General features: G+C 45.3%; 1 protein-coding gene across 1 annotated transcript; it reads left to right on the top strand.

Annotated features, from left to right (window-relative positions):
- Positions 1-1,647: 1,647 nt before the first annotated feature.
- Positions 1,648-14,614, top strand: POLR1E (polymerase (RNA) I polypeptide E, 53kDa; the record flags this gene model as incomplete). The annotated part of the gene is made up of 10 exons (XM_010284518.1): positions 1,648-1,724; positions 4,419-4,504; positions 5,258-5,313; positions 5,710-5,854; positions 7,299-7,406; positions 7,883-7,979; positions 8,769-8,902; positions 10,105-10,186; positions 11,795-11,926; positions 14,369-14,614. Coding segments are annotated over 10 exons (1,077 nt in total), but the record flags the coding sequence as incomplete, so codon positions are not given.
- Positions 14,615-17,222: the final 2,608 nt, after the last annotated feature.

Below are 17,222 nucleotides of genomic sequence, written 5' to 3'. Positions count from 1 at the left end.
TAGGATCTAGAAACCTTGGTAAGACACACAGTCCCTGTGGTCCCATTTTGGGGAGACTGCTGTTCCTCTCCAGACTCCTGCCTGCTGCCCTGCTCCAGCTTCTCTCCTTACTGTATAGTGAGCAAGGCTCAGAAAATGTGCATGGAGCTTTTCTGTGTAGAAGACTTTTTTTTTTTTTTTTTTAAGTAATCAGAATTTATCCCCAGCCCGTGCGAGGGAGAGAACTGTTTTTGAAATTTCACATCATCTTTGGGATTTCAGAGGAAGTTCTGGTTCTTATGTGGGCTGCTGCTGCAATGGAGGTGGGCATGATGGGGGGGTGTTGCACAACAGGGAAGTGCTTAACGTTCAGGGAAGCCCTGCCCAGGGGACGGAAGGGGGAGAGCCAATCCTGTACTTTGTGGAGCACTCTGTGCTGGTGAGCTAGGTGCCCCGCCAAGGCCACCCACATTTCTGTGGAGAACCATAAGGTGGATGCCGAAGAAGTGGGTGCAGGTCCTGCAGCTCTGCTGAGTCTTGAAGCGCAATGGTTTCTGTGGAGCATGTAAGGATCAGACTGTGCCCTGTCCGGCTTGGCCTTGTAGGTTGACTCTTGGAACAGAAAGGAAACCTCAATAATGCAATATGGAACATTTTGATTAATGATATTGAGAGCAATGTGTGAGTGTTGGTAACCTTGCCATCCTGAATACATGCATATTTGAAAAATTTTGATTGATACATGGTTGTGTATTCTCAGGCAAAGGTTGATTTACTGAAATTGTGTGTGTTTGTGATTTATTTTAATAACCTAAAGAGAAATAATGTTTGAAAATTAAAAGCTGTTACTTAACAACTCATCAGGTCCATGTAATTGCAAAAGCTGTTGTGTTATGTTTACACAATGAACACAGTGAATTCTTTACCAAAGGTTTTTTTTGTTGCTGTTGTTAAATTACATTATAAGAAGATTTCTGTTTCTTTCAGTGAAGAGAGAACCAAAATTAAACTCAGGAGGTGCTTTCTGCTGCTATTGTCAAGTTTTACAGCTGCTTATGTGCATGATTCACTCAAGGAATAAATGACTCTTCAGCCAAAATTCTCAGGGGGAATATACTACACTACAGTAGTACTACATTTTGAAATGCATTTAGGTGGTTGAGCCATTCCTGGTAGTGCTATCTGTTTTTTTTTGTTAGTCAGTGAATTGCAGCCACTTGGCAGTACTGGAGCCTTAAATGGATCATTGAAAATTACATTTTAAACTGAGTTCCCCTGACTTGTAGTGTTGGCCAATGGCCCAGTCTGAAATCTGTAAAGTTTCTGCTGTCTGGAAGCTTAGAGAACGTTTGAGCAGCTGTATTAAGGACCCTAAAGCATTGGAAATAGTATCTTAAATTGACTGAACCAGTGAAATTTCTGGACCAGTGAAAGCTGAGGTAGAGTTACAGGTCATAGGTAGTTTCAGCTTGAAGAAATGTTGTCTGTCTTCTAAAGATTTTGACCCAATGCAAAACGTACCCGAAATGGGCAAAGTGAAGTTTGCCTGCACATGACTAGTTTCCAATGCCTGGGAATGTAGAGCTTTGTGGCACCAGCAAAAATAAAGCCAGTGCAGAGAAGGTTATTCACAGCCCTGCATTCAAGTAATTTTTCTTTGTTTTTCAGGTCTCAGAAACTGAAAGGCTTTCATATGTGGGGAATAACTTTGGCAGTGGAATTATGAAGTGTAACTCTCTGTGCAGGTATGGGTTGCTGGCAAAATGAGGGAAGGAATGTGGAAGTGGAACCAGAGGAATTCCTCAGGCACAAAGGTCCTGGCAGCCTTTTTTAAAGCTGGCTCAGAGGTTCCCATGGAGGCTGTAATTTGAATCAAGAGGGTTTTGACAGGACACTCCAGCGCCTGGCAGCTGCATTGTTTGTGCATGCTATGTCTTACGTCTGTTTTGAAGTTGTGATGTTACATACAAATAGAGTATATTTGAAAAGGTCTGTGAAGGAAAGGGTGAGGAGATGGTTTGATGTAGCTGAAAATTAGGAATAACAGCTTTGTTATTAAGAAATCATTAAGACTTCATCTGCTGCCCAGGAAACCCCTGGGTCATTAATCACCATTTAACTTCAGGGCCACAGCATGACGCTGCTGTGTGAACTAATAAGCTGTCAGTGCCACGTACTGTAAAAGGAAGTGTTGGTCAAATCACCAGCCTTTACATGTCCTGGTTTAAGAATGGGACCTTTGCGGCACTGGGGCAGATCTCACAGCCTCCTAAGAAGTATGCTGTATGTGAGATCTTTATCGTTCTCTAATAGACGAACCACCAAATGGCTGGAGAGCGAAAGTGAAATAATCTTGCCTTGTAATGATCTTCAGTACTCAAAGTGTTTCTTTTCTCCTTTGTGTATTACTGCTCCTACTAGCCTACAGAACACTGAAATGCATGTAATGTTCATGTCAGGTTCTTGGTACCTAATGCCCTGCTCTGTAGATCTACTCCAGTTGCCCCACACTTCGCTCACATAGCTCATCTCTTCTCTAGTTGGACTGCACTGACCTGATCGTGTCTGAGTAGTTAAAGTACAGGTGGGGTGAGGGACTGAACAACAGAGTTGTGTAAAACTGTTAGAAAGAGGAGGTGCTTTCAGATATTAGTGCCCTAGTGGTCCTATGTTCTGAATAAGATTTGAAATGCATTTGTTTACGGAGAGGGTGGTCAAACGCTGGAACAGGCTTCCTAAAGAGGTGGTCGATGCCACAAGCCTGTCAGTGTTTAAGAGGTATTTGGACAATGCCCTTAACATCCTTTAACTTTTGTTCAGCCCTGAATTGGTCAGGCAGTTGGACTAGATGGTGGTTGTGGGTCTCTTCCAACTGAAATATTCTATTCTGTAATTCTGTAAAAGGAACTCACGTTTGCAAGTAGTCCATCAAAACATGCTAATATTAATCTTTGTTCTCTCTGAGAAGTGAAACAAGGAGAGTTGGATCTTTAGATGTAACAGTCTTCGGTTTAAGATGCTGTAGCTGAAAAAAGGCACCAGGAGGCTTTTTCTTCTCAAGTTTTGAGAGATAAATTTAGTTTAGTGAATATGTATGATACAGGTATTAATGGAGTATTATTTCTAGGCAGATTTAGCGCTCTTATCTCTGAATACTGATTAAGAGATGGCTTTAGTGGCTTAAGTGGTTCTTGCCTGCACCTCTGGTGATCCTGAGCTGTGGAAACTAACAAGGCAAGCTAACTGCTGAGATATGTTTATCTTCAAGTATTAGTTTTGCATTAGGTATGCATATGCCTCAGGATCTCCAGAGATGCAGACAAGAATCAATTAAGTAATTTCTTGCTTTTCTTTCAAGTTTTCACACCCCATCTTTCTGTCCCTTTCCTTCCACATCTGCTTCAGCTGCATGCATGAGGATTTCCTACAGTGGATCCATCCCATAGCTCTTGGCAGCTGTCAGCCTAAAACTGTGCACTCACAACTGATAATGTGGGTATAACAGGGAGTGGAAACCGCCTCTGACCAAGCCTGGGTGGAAAGTCAATGAGTCCACCAAACCTCTGGGTTTCCTGGGATAGCAGGAATTGCCCAGAGGTCCTTTCTGACCAGCAAGGTGCTGTGATTCCCACTATACTTGGGCAGCTCCTCTGAGAGCAGTTGCATGGAGAATATTGCTCCCACTGCAACAGGCAGCCTGTTGTGCAAGTAGGTTTTGTCTTCAGAAAGTGTGTCCTGAGTTTTAGGAAGATGTGTTATGGAACAGAGCAAGTTCAGGCTCCAGTCAGAAGGGATCACATGGAATGAACTCTTCTGTCTGGATAAGAAACTGGTGCAGTTGATACCCTGATCAGCTTCAGCCAAGGGTAACATACAGGCTGTTCTTGGTGGCTCATGAGACATGGTGAGGCACAGCACAAACCATTTGGGCTTGCCCTTGTGAAATGTGGGATGAAAAGGAATTATGTGAGAGAAATTGCCCTATTTTAAAGATGGCAAAGTCACGTTTCTGAGAAGCCTTGAGAACTTAAAGTGACTTGTACTAAGCAGAGAACCGGCCACAGGGAACCCAAGTTTTAAAAACACAGGAAATTTCATAGAAGCACTGAGAAACACATCAAAAAAGAAAAGAGAGAGTAGCAGCCAGCACTCTAGCACCTATACTTCATCTGTGCATTTTGGAGCTAATTTAGTTGTCTTAAGACTTCTACATTTACTTAGAGCAACAGTATTTATACATACTCACACACATGTGTATGTGCATACCTTGGAGGTAATTTGTTTTATTGTGACATTCTGAATGTGCTTGGAAAAGTTGTATTTGCAAGGCAGAAGAATTGGCAGGGAATGGAGAATACACACGGCTCTGCACCATGCATTTTAAAACATCACTTCCACTGGACTATCTCGCATTAATCACTTGCCCCTGTTCTTCCTAGGTATTTTGTTGGTGTGTTAGACAAGGACTCTGGGCAAATGGAAGTCTATAATGCTGAAATATTCAACATGCAGCCCTTGCTGTCAGGTAGGAAGATACTGTGTTTAACCCCAGCACCAAAATCACAGCATGGTAAACCTGTGTATACATTCAGCTATTGACTACCTGGTTGCTGACAGCAGTGCGCTCTGTTGTCTGTCTGGCTGCTCATTCTTCCTCGTTTCTGCCTCATTCCCTCAGCATGAAGGAAGGATGATACATTAGCTTTCCTTCTAAGGCACTGCATGATGTGAAAAGCAGAGGGAGAAGGAAGCAAACAGAAATCTAGGGTGGAGGTTAAGCAGAGAGTGTTACAGCTGGTGGGTGGAAATGCTGGAGTCAGTAACAAAGTTGTCACTGTTCAAAGTGCAGCCTTGTCTAGATATGCTCTGCTGAGGTAAGCCTAGAAATTGCCAGGTCAAGGGACTGTATCACTGAAAAATAAAACAGCTTTTCTCCAGCAGAACTACTTTTTGTTACTGGACCCAGGAGGATGACCCAAGGAATTTGGTCTTCTGGGAGCTTATTTTTCACCTGTGCAGCAGAACCTGGCTATTGCTGCAATCCATGCATTATGCTCATGGGCTTTATAGCAAAAATTGGCCTGCCTTTCCCTTTTTGTGCTAGGTACATACTCTCATATTCAGTGTGTTCTTTAATTTACAAAGTCCTGTGGAGGAGATCTTGAAGTGATGTGCCAATGGCATCTTTCAGTAATGGATTAGCACTAAAGGGATACTGAATAATGCGTGCTGTCCTGGCTTCTGCAAGCTGAGCATACTGACTTCTGTTTTCTTATAGATAACTTGATACCTGATGACACGAAGGATTATCAGACTAAATCGTACAGGGAGAAGGTAAAGTTGAAACCCCATATCATATTCTATTGTGATTATCCAACTAACAGTGGCAGATGATACTTGTCTGAGCCTGTGATGTTTGGTTTAGTGCCGGGTAAACCTGCGCAAGTTCAGCACTCTCTCTGTGCCTTGGAGATCTATGAGACACCACATTATTAGTGCCTAATTTGGCAGTATTTTCATAATTATTTTAGGCTTAATTACAATTCCAGTTACTTCCTTCCCCCTTGCAGATCAGTGCTTGTTGCATGGTTGGGTTGTGCCCAGTGAAATGCTTGAAGTTTTCTTAGAGAATGTGAATATGGAACAAGTGGTGGTTAGCTGAGATTTCCTCTTAGGTACAAAGTGTCTTCAGTTCAGCAGTGTGTTTTAATTCGCATCTCTCTTGCACAGATGGATTTGTGCATTGAGGCCTTTGGTACCAGCAAGCAGAAGCGAGCTCTGAATTCTCGGCGAATGAATGCAGTGGGCAATGATATTCTGAATACAGCTGTGACAAAAGCAGCAGCAAACATTATAGATGCAAAGGGAGTAACAGGTAAGAATATTGTCTCAGGGTTTAATGAAGGCAAGCAGAAGTGCCTTTTTCTGTTTGTTCCTTGCCAAGTATGGTAGAAAGAATAAAGGGGTTTTCTTTGAGTGACCAAGGAAGCAGCTAGTCTAATAGCTGAGAAGGCACATGTGGAGAAAACTCACCGATCTTCCTGGTGGAAAAGGAACTGTTTCCTTATAATTCTGCTAGACTTAGTGTGGGAGTTGCCTGAATAAGGGAAGGTCCCTGTGGTATCAGTGTCTGTCCCTGCCCATTGTTGGGAGCTCTTCCAGGAGTCCCTGGATATCAATTTACTGGAATAAAGGCAGTACATTCACCTGGTCTGAACTGAGATGCTGAATGGAAGAAGGAAGGTGGAGAAGTGACAGAGGAGTCATGGCAGGGCAAGAAGAATAGGCAGGGCCCTGAAGCACACAACTGACAGGAGAGGGAGAGGGAGCTGGGCTTGGTTAGTCTAGCAAAGAGGAGGCCAAGGGGTATGCAGCAGCCCACGACTACTTCAAGGGCACTCGGAGCCAAACCCTTGTCAGCAGTGCCAGCAAGGGTCAATAGCACAAGTTGCAGTGTTCCCTGGACCTTGGAAGTCCACATGAGAGACTGGGGGAACCTTCTTTCCTTGGAAGGTGGTGCAGCTGTGGAACAGGTCACACAGAGGTGTGGAGTCACCGTCCTTGGGGGTTTCCAAGCTTTGACAAGACAAAGCCTGGGCTGGCCTGATCTGGTGCTGTAGACAGTCCTCCTCAGAGCAGGAGGTTGGCCGAGAGACCTCCAAAGCTCCTTTCTACCAGCACTTCTGGGATTCTGAGTTTCATTGGCTGTGAATGGGAGAGATGACTGTTGACTATAGAACCCATCAGCTCTCATCCCTTCTGTTCCAGATTGGATATTGACTGTGGTCTCAGAGCTGCTTTGTGCCAAATGGTGTCCAGTGGAACCCAGGGTGCCAAAACCATATTCTGCCCACCCTGCAGGCAAGAGGTGCAGCAGCAGCACCGAGTTTGTCTTGGTGCACTTATTTCCTAGATTATTCTGTAGTCTGGAGTGGCTTTTCTAAATTTTAAGGAGCAGAAGGTTCTTCGTAGAAGTGATGACACCAGTCTAAAACCCAGCATGCTGAATACATAACAAGTGTATCAGAAGTTCTTCGCCTTTCTGTGCTTACTGGAATGCTCTCTACAGTCAGCACCTACAGGTGGCAGTAATGAAACAAAATAAGGAAAAGGCAACAGGTCTTCCCTGCTACTGTCCCAAGTGAGATAAACTGGAGTTTTAAACCTTTAAAACTCCAGCTGTGACTAAACTGGTTTTGACCCAAGAACCACCATTGAATAGACTTGTGTTTAAAGGAAGGATCTGGGTTGTGGTCATGTTATCTGTAATTTTGTTTGCATGGTCCAAACACTCTCTTCTTTCCTGCTTCCCTCCAAAGCATTGATCCAGGATGTGGCCCAAGATGATGTGCAGAACATCTCAATCTTCCTCCCACCATGTAACGAAGATGCTGACAAACCAGAAAACGTTTACAAATTTGAGGACAGTATCTTTTTCTGTGTCAGAGTCATTTCCCACACCTGTAAGCCTCAATGTCCATGGTCTGGCATATGGGAGTGAGTGCTGCCAGGTGTATGAATGAGCTGAGCCTTCTCCCCTCACAAGCCAAAAACTGACAGCAGGGACATGCTGTGTTGAGATTTTTGGGCCTGCAAGTCCAATATCCTGCCTCTTTCCTTCAGAGAGCAGGATGCTATGTCTCCCTGTTGGCAGCAGTTTGGGAACAGTAATGAGGTCAGCCATGCAGGAGTGGTGACTTGTGGTTGAGCCACAGTCGTTTAGAGACCCTTGTTATTGGTCAGCTTCCAAGTGTTGTCATTATGTCCTGCCTATTTATAATTTCCTTCCCTCCTTCCCTGCCCTACACCTCCTAAAGTGAGAGTGGGTAGAGCTTATCTCACTGTAGGCTGTTCAGAAGGGACAGCAAAGGCACACTTGTTCTTTTCTTTAAAATCCTTCCAGTTCTGTCCCCAGCAGAGTATGAAGCATTGCGGGTTCCAGCAGCAGTCTTTGTTAACATCACTCCAGAAGAAATCACCAAGAAAACAGAAGATAAAAGGTATTGCTGCTGCAAACAGCGTTGTAATAGTTGTGGTGGGCCCTATGAAACTGTAGTTTTTCTGTGGGGTAGAATGGCTACTGCTGCCAGTTCTGCTGTACCCAAGCTGATGTTTTCAGTGCAGCGGGAGGACGTTTGATCCAAGCATGTCTGAGCAACAAGTACCTGGGGGAATGTGGGGTGTAGTTACATACAGGTGAGGAAGCTGTACGCACAGTAGCGTGGCTGCCCTTTGGGCAACTGATTGCAGAGGAGGAGAGTGGAGAAATCCCAAGTGAGGTCTGAATGCAGGTGCCTAGAAGATGGACCACAGAACTGTGCTGAGCATGATACGCCCATGGCTGGGCACTGTCCCAGCCAAGTACTGACTTGCTATGGAGGTTGCTGTGGCTTGGCAAGCTGACATGGATGTACACGTAGAGCTCTTAAGCCCTTGTGCTGAGAGGCTGAAGTGAGCAGGGAAAGCACAAACCGCACCTCACTCCTTGTGCTTCCTGCCTGCCTGCCTTTGCCAAAGTAGAAGTGTGTTTGTGTGCCATGTTGAGAGCCTGCAGTTTCTGCAGTGCAGGGACCTTTTTAGTAGCTGCACACTAAAAGGGGCTGGCTGAATGTAGTGAACATTGACAGGAAAGTGCTCACAAAACAGCCTCCCAGGCTATGCTTTATAGGTGCCCAGGGAACTCTTCCCAAACAGCTGAGCATTGAAGTTACAGACGTGTCCCGTCCTCCTGACAATGTAAACTGGTTTCTGGTTCTTTGAGCATCATCTTCCCCCTCTATCTCTTTCAGCCATTGCTCCTTTGTTTTAGAGAAGCTGAAGTTCCTGCCTACTGATGAGAACAGCAGAGATTACAAGGCCCGATGCCTCTGGTTCCTGGACACCCTTATTAAGTTCAGCTACCTGAAAGTGATCAAGAAGAAGCGTAAGAGAGTTTTCAGCTCCTCCACTTATAAGCTGCCTGCTGAGACTTGGTTTGTAATTCCTGCAGTAGGAAACAGTAAAGCTGCCCAGAATGAGCTGTGTGATGAAAGAGCTAGCTGCAGTGGTTGCTTTCAGCCTGTTTCATGCTGAGGTTGAGGATGTCCATGTTGTTGAGGGTTGTTAGATCTATGTCTGCTCGGAGATGTATGTCTAATCCTTTTCAGTCCCTTTGTAACTGCAGTGCATCAGGATGGCACCATGAGAACCTTTTGGCAGGAGACAGGGTAGCTTGGATTGGAAATTTTGAGATTCTTTCTCAAATTTGTTGATAGTTCTGTACTTATAAACATGTTTTATATTTTTACACTTCAGTTCTAAGTGAAGAGGCTGGAAATTGTTGGCTCTCTCCCTCATCCAGCCTCCATATTCCAGGTGCAAGATGCATATAGTACACAGAATATCTTTTGTATCTCTTTTTGTGCTTTTGAGAATGTCCTCATAATCCTTTGCTTATTAGCTCCATGTGTGGATCACAGTGATCATACCTCTGTTGTATTCAGGATCTTGCTTTTAAAATGGCAGGAACTGCTGTTCTCAAAAGCAGTGCACAAAATATTTTGGTTGAGATTTTCAAGGCTTGCCATCTTCCATAGAACTTGTGTATCTGAGTTTCCTTGTCAGTGCTGAAAATGTCATTGTTAGCATTTTCAATGGCAGGGGGGCAATGGAGGAGGAAATGGCAAGCCTGGCTGTAAATATTCTCCTGCATTGCTGGAGGCACAGGATTCACCCTGTAGGACTTAGTCAAGGAGGATGTGGAAATGACTAGTCTTGGTCCTAGCAGGAATTAATTAGTGTGGTTTCTGTTTTAATAATATTTTGTGACAGGACCATCTATTAAAAGACAGGAATCTATTGAAAGAAATGTATGCATAGGTGCACATGCATGCATTTTAGATTGAGTAGTATTGAAGTGGGAGATCCCATTTGAATAAAAAAGTGAAAACTGTTAGGAGCCTCTCTGACCTGAAAAATTATGAGACCTAGAAATCAAGTGCCCAGGTTCCTTTTAGGTTCTCTATGTTTCTGGGAAGGGGGGATAAATGTTGTGGTAATAAATGTGCTATTATGATGGCTGGAGATGGGCAATACAAGAAAGAGTATGTGTTTCTCATTCCAGTGCAAAACCCCTTTCTGTCCTAGATCCTATGGGTCCTGAATGCCCACACATAATTAGCAGGAAACTCATGAAGGATTTCACTTCACTGACCTACAACAATGGCAGGTAAGGAGCGATGTTTGCTTTGATGTTTTTGAGGCAGAGATATGGCAGAGTTCAGGCTGAAGGGCCATGGACACATTATCAGGAAACCTCCTACCAAAATGGAAGATAGCAGTAGCTTCTCTTGCTTCACACTCACAGCCCTGCAGAACATTGGGTTGTGGTTGGTAATAGTCCATTTTAGACAGTGCAGGTCTAAAATGTGACTGGGATAAGGAAGCCTGCACCTGTGGATTTAGCTAGTGTGACCAAATGGGGTGCCGAGCTATCTGCCTGACCATTTCTGGGTGCAGGATGGCAGAATGGGTGCTTGCTTTGCTGACTCTTAACTGTGCAGTTAAACAGGCAGCTGTGCACACATACATTTTCACTGTGAATCAAGGCAGCTGACAGATGTGTCAGCTCTTCCACCATACCAGAGTGAGTCAGGACAGAAGTAGTGCAGTGGCTAAATAACAGTGCTTTTTTTATGTTCACATAGTTTAATTAGCATAACAGGGGTGCTTTTACATGAACCTAGGCATGACTTATTTAGATTCTCCATTGAAAACTACAGAGACAAAACTGTATAAAGATTTGCGCTGGTTAACTTGCCCAGGGCTGAGACCCACACTGCTGCACCCATGTGGATACAGGCCAAAGAATTCTGCATAAGATTTGCCCAGGCATTGCCCTGCCAGCAGTGACAAAAGTTTGGTATAGTAAGGTAGCATCTGGTCCTGCTGTGGCGGTCAGCCAAGAGAAGGCACCACCCCATGACTGGAGCAGAGGCTCAGACGCTCCCACAAGGTCCTCCTTTCTGGCTGTGTCAGAGCCACTTGTGTGGTGCTGAGTACTGTCTCACTGCAGAGTGGGCCTTGGGCAGGCGTTAGAAGCTGCTTTTGACCAGATGGTCCTTGGCTGCAGCCTTTAGATGGATGTCACTTACAGCTAAGCAGTTATAAATCTGCATAAACATTTTCAGCAATCCTGTTGAGTGGAAGCACCAAAATACAGGCAAGAGTGACTAGTGTCCTCACTCTTGCCACAGTGCCTTCCCTACAGTTTGGAACCCAATAGCCTCTCTGCCTAGAACGGGAATAATGCTGATGCTCAGCTGCACTGCTGCACTGCTGCTGTTAATCTGACAGGAGCAGAGAATTTGAGTCCGAATGGGCCAGCTTTTGTCTGAAGGTGCAAACCAGTGACGAGCAGTCAGATGCTCCCAGAGAATTGCCAGCCAGGGATCTGCTTTGTGTGGATTGTGTATTTGACATGCTGTTAGTAGTTACACTGAATGCCCTCAGAACAGCTTCCTTTTGCTTTCCTCTAGCATGTAATCACCATACCAAAGAGACTGAAGTGTCATTAGTTGATGGTTCTGTCAAGGCTGTCTAGTGATAAACAACCTCTGAGGCCTACAGTTTGGAACAGAAATAGGGGCAGGTGAGCAGGACAAAGGAACCTGTTAGGCTCCTGTGATCAGAGGTCTGTGTTGCTTTGAGCTCTTTGGTGTGTAGGAAAAGTCAGTGATGTCTAACTGGGGTTCCAGTTCTGTCTGCACCTCAGAGGTGTTTTGATTTGGGTTCACTGACATTCCACATCTCATGCATTCTCCCTCTTGCCATGCAGTGTCCAGAACTTAATCTCTGCATCAATGAAGGCAAAAATCACAGCATACGTCATTGCATTGGCTCTGCACATTAACAACTTCCAAATAGACCTCACTGTCCTGCAGAATGACATGAAGCTCCAAGAAAGCAGGTGAGTCGTGTTTGTTTGTACTTGCTGAGATATCCTGTGATCCTCCTACAAAGAGCCTTTGAGGGGAGAGCTCTGGAGCCTCTGGCACCTGGCTAGCACAGTAATACCTCTTAGTGAGTCCCTTTTGTTGTAATTGGACTGTCTTTCATAAATGTGTTGAAGCTTTATTTTGAAGCCCTGGTGTTCATAAAGGAGGGTGGGTTATACATCTCAAACTTTGAAAGGGCACTTGCTGCAGAGGGGTCCTCAGGTGCATCAGGAGGCTCTTCAGCTATTCTGCAGGAAAGGAAACAGAGGCAAGCAGCACCGAAATGGCCATCCAGGGCAGATTCCAGGACTAGACCTATCAACTGGACCCAGCTCTGTTTCTTGCCTGACAAATTACATCACTCTTCACCTTCCTGTCCACTGTGCCCCTTCTTCCTGCAGAGCTCCGGTCCCTGTTAGGTACTAGTCTGGGTATAAGTGCAGTTTTGCAGCTGACTGCAACAGGAAAACTAGAAACGGGTGTGGTGTTTTCTCACAGTTGCGCTGCAGGCATGTAGTTGCTGTTTACATGGAGGAATCCCTGGCCCCTGAAATTTACCCACTCTGAACTTGGCACCTAGGAGATTGTTTTTATTTCTGAAATACTGATGAACTTGGGGACTTTTCAGCAAAGCATCACAGGGAGAGGTTGTAGGCAGAACTGCTGGTTATAGTATTTGAAATAAGGATTTGCCAAATCAGGGTTAGTGAAGGTGAATAGGCAGAAAACAGCTTGTACAATAAACTTCAGGGCAAACAGCCCTTGCTGTGTTAGGTTTTGGAGGCAGTTGCTCCCTAGACTTTAATTTTCCATTGAAGAATGCTTAAGTGTCATGCACCTGCTGGTAGCTGCTAGACCTGCTTTTCCCAGCAGGTGTCAGTTGGAGTCTTCTACCAGCTCCTCTGGCTCTGGGAGTTCTTCCATTGCAGTTTGTGCTGTACTGTCTCTCTGGCCCCTGCGAAATAAATCAGCAATTGATCTGAACTGCTCGACCAGTCCACTGTGCTTGCTGGGAGGACTCCCAGCAAGCAGACATAAGCTCAGCAGGCAGCTTATTAATACTGTCTGGGATGGGGTCAGCTGGCCCTGTTAGTTGACTGTTCATCCATGCTCATTAGTATCTCTCACACCCTGTCCTGTTCTGTGGGCAATGGTGATACCAAGGAGATGTGCTTCTTAATTCAGTCACATTGGTGTTTCATAACAGGATTGCTTAGCCGTTGTGTGGTAGGGTATGAACAGTGGAGGGACACAAACCCTTCACTGCAACTGAGAAAAACATTGTGGACTATCCTAGGGTTTCTGGCTGAGGGATATGATATTAAGTTCTGCTAATAATTGGAAGTTATCAGAGCCCTATGTCACCTGTTGGTTTTGCAAGCTCCCTAGTCAGCCTTGATGGAATTATTGCTGATTTTGCCCCCAGTTATGCTCTTTATTCTTTGATGGGTAGTAGTGTGTTTAACAGCAGTGTTTGCTGTTGGTTTTCACCCATTTTTTCTTTTTTTTTCTTTTTTAAACTAAGCTTTAAGGAATCCACATTTTTTTTTGCACTTGACACCTAGCTTTTGTTCTTAACTGCTGTACTGGAGCTGGGAACACAGGGCATAGGATGCTGTTGAGAAAAGGGTGGAGCAGGCTGGGGCCTGTTGGAAAAATTGAGGAGAGCCACTTGATGGGATGATCCTTGCTTGGAGTGGGAGGTTTGACTGAAGAATCCTTCTCAACTGAATCTGTTTCTATTTCAAAGATAATAAAGTCAGCTGGGAGGATTCTGGGACTTACGTGTTCTCAGGACCCCAGCTGAGACTGCGACACCCATTTCCCTGATAGCTTCCCTTCAGATGCACTTTCTTTTCTCTGACAAGCCTCCAGGTGTGTTCTGGCTTGCGCCTTCTTGACCAAGCTCTTCACACTACACATCTCAGCCAAGCCCCTCTTCTTACATGTAAAGATGCTGAATTTTAGTGGCTGAGAGATGATGTTCTTGCTCTACTAGGTTCCATTCATTGTATTGCACATGGGAGATGAGTGCACTGGGAAGCAACCATGGGCTGCCAGCAGCAGCAGCTGAACACAAATAGTGACTGTTCTCTTTGTGGGGAAGTGGAACGCAGCGTTATTTTTTTCATAAGTCAGCTTGCCATTGAGTAAGGCAATGCGGGTTTATAATGCTCTCCGAGGTGGTTGTGCTCAGATCAGCATTTTAGCATCCCCAGGAAGGCTCTACCTTGTAGTTTTTGAAGACTTCCAGCTTCTCTCTCTACAGTATCCTTGAGATGCAGAGAAGCATCCTGCTTGCTGGTGCCTCCAGCTTCTCCCCTGAGGCAAAAGACTGTTGATCTTTTGTGCAGTGTCATGGTACAGGAGACATGTGCGCCCCACAGACACAGTGTCTTTCTGGTGTTTTCCAGGATGATGGACATTGCAAAGGCTATGCGGTTGAAGGTCTCCAAGGCAAAGGGGATGCCGGGACTTGAGAGTGATCACAGCCACAAGCTGGGCACTCTCTCTCTCCCCTTGCCTGTGCAGAAGGTATCGGGGAACCAACGGAAGCGCAAGAAAATGAACTGAAATGTCTGAGAGGTCTGAGCAGAGGTGCTCATTTCTCAACTGCTGTTCTGCACACAGAGGATCATGGGGATGCTTTTGTCTGTTGGATTTGGCTGTTCAGCATCAGCACATGACCCTGCTGAAACCCTGTCTCAAGGCTGGGTTGGAACAGATGTTCACCTCATTAAACTGTTTCTTTTTTCTATTTATGTAGAATAGCTATAATAAAACCTTTTTCTTTTTTCCTGTCTATATGAGTGGAGAAAGATATAGGTTGTGCTGGAGCAAAAGAACGCGGGTTGAAACTGCAGGTCCTCCACTGACTACTGTCTGTTTGGTTCTGGCAGTGACCTGTCAGCTTGTGGCGTGCTTTACCCCTTGTTCACACATGCAGAGTAGAAAGCATAGAAAGGGAGACACTAAGCAAAGCATTACGTACACACAACCTGTTGGCTCTTCGTGTGTTTGTTTCTGTAGAGCTTCAGTCTAATTCTGTGTTCAAAAAGTGTAAGGGTGCACCACAGAGTATTTCTGCTGCTTTTCCTATCCTGCCTTGCCTGGAGGAGGTAGAATTCTGCTGGCTCAGAGCCAGTGTCATCTTCAGAAAAGGTGATTAGTTTGAATCCACAGCTGTGGATTCCCAGTCTTTGGGAGAGAGACTTCTGGGCTAGTTTCTCTGCCTTTTCATTCTAGTCCTGGGTTGCTGGGCTGTAAGCCTCAGTGTCGGTGTTTACTAAGCAAGGTTGTAGGAATCTGGGGCTTGTGAAAAAATGAGGATCACCTCCAAGAGAAAAAGCTTATGTGAAACAGGAGCATGGGATGTCAAGAGCATGCTTCTCTTTGAGGTATCTTTGCTTCAGATAGTACTTTGGGTTTAGTACATCATTTTGGGATTTAAGGGTAATTCCGTATGCACCCTAATGACCCACTATTCACAGCTCTCATTAGAAGTGACACAAACATCCAGTTTTCTGGGTAGAGGATAATTAACACCATGGGAATTACAGGCTGCAGATAATCAACAGGAATGTTTTTATCACAGAATGGTTGAGGTTGGAAGGGACCCTGCTCAAGCAGGGCCACCTAGAGCCAGGTACTCAGGACTGTGTCCAGATGACTTTCATATGACTATCTCCAGTGATGGAAACTCCACAACCTCTTTGGGTAACTTGTGCCAGTGTGTGGTCAGCCTCACAAGTTAAAAAAAAAAAAAAAGTGTTTCCTGATATTCAGAGGGAGCCTTCTGTGTTTCAGTGTGTGTTCGTGGCCTCTGGTCCTGTCACTGGGCACCACTGCAAAGACTCCAGCTTGTCCTCTTGGCACCTTCCATTCAGCTATTTATAGACATGAATGAGCACCTCCTGAGCCTTTTCTGCTCCAGGCTGAGTGGTCCCAGCTCTCAGGCTTCTCTCACATGAGTGATGCTTCAGTCCCTTCATCATCTTAGTCTCCCTTCATTGGACTCTCTTCAGTATGTCCATGTCTTTCTTGTACTGGGGAGCCCAGAAGAAGACACAGCACTCTAGGCGTGGCCTTACCACTGCTGAGCAGCGGGAAAGGATCACCTCACTTGACCTGCTGGAGATGGTCCTCCTAATGCCACCCAGGACACCATTAGCCTCTGCTGCAAGGGCACATTTCTGGTTCATGTTCAACTTGGTGCCCACCAGGACCCCCAGATCCCTGTTTTCTGGTTGGGCAGCCTGCAGCATGTCCTGGTGCATGTACCTCCTCAGGTACAAGACTGCAATTCCCCATGTTGAACTTGGGAAGCCTCTGACTTACCCAGGCCTTGTTCTCAGGTCTTCAGTAGAGTGAATTTGTTCAGGGATCTGATCTGGCTGAAACCACTTTCTGTGTTTTTTTAAATTCTCATTAGGATCTGCTCTTCTGCATATCAGAACCAGCAGCTCTGACTTAGACTGGTATGAAGCACTATTCTGAGATAATTAGTTTATCTTCTTTATGTAATTCTATCTCATTGCTGCTGTGTTTGAGATGGTTGATATGGAGCGTGAGGAGGGGAGCAGATGTGGATCACTCTGACAATGCCATTGGTTTTGGGATTGAAAAATTAACTGCTCTTGCAAAGTTGCTTCTGTGTGCTAAGTTGAGCAGAGAAGTAGAAAGCAGAGGTGGTTGCCTGACCAACCAAACAAGAAGTGATGTTCTTTTCTATGATTTGGAGCAACTTGTAGCAGAGATGAGTATGTTAATTGCCTCTCTTGACATCACTGCTGTGTGCAGCAGGGCCTGTTCTGACCGAATCTGAGAGCAGCACCCCTGATTCAGGGAAAATGAGTGCTAATTTAGTCCAAATGGGACAATGACTCATCTGCAGTGTGTCTCACTGTTAGCACCTGCACCTTGGAGAGTAGCTATTTGCCTTCCCAATAACACAATAAGAGTTCTTCACTATAGGGAAAGGAGTGCTAAGGCAGGGATGTGGCAGTTGGGGAAGGGTGCCAGAGATCCCGTCCTGGGTCCAGAAAGATGCTCCCCAGCGCTGGACAGCCCCCATGGAAGCACGCAGGACAGGGCTGCAGGCAGGTCCTGTAGAGGGGACTCTTACCAGGTGTGAACTGCAGCAAGATGTAGGTAGCCTAGATACCCTGGTCAAGGACTCTCATCCCTGTTTCATCATGGAGAGGGGAGAGGAAGTAGATGGGCTGATCCCTGGGAGACAACAGGAAAGGCTGAAAGGAGAAATCCAGT

The sequence above is a fragment of the Phaethon lepturus genome, unplaced genomic scaffold (assembly GCF_000687285.1).
Source record: "Phaethon lepturus isolate BGI_N335 unplaced genomic scaffold, ASM68728v1 scaffold16533, whole genome shotgun sequence".
Classification (NCBI taxonomy): Eukaryota; Metazoa; Chordata; class Aves; order Phaethontiformes; family Phaethontidae; genus Phaethon; species Phaethon lepturus.
This window is presented reverse-complemented; position numbering and strand designations above follow the sequence as displayed.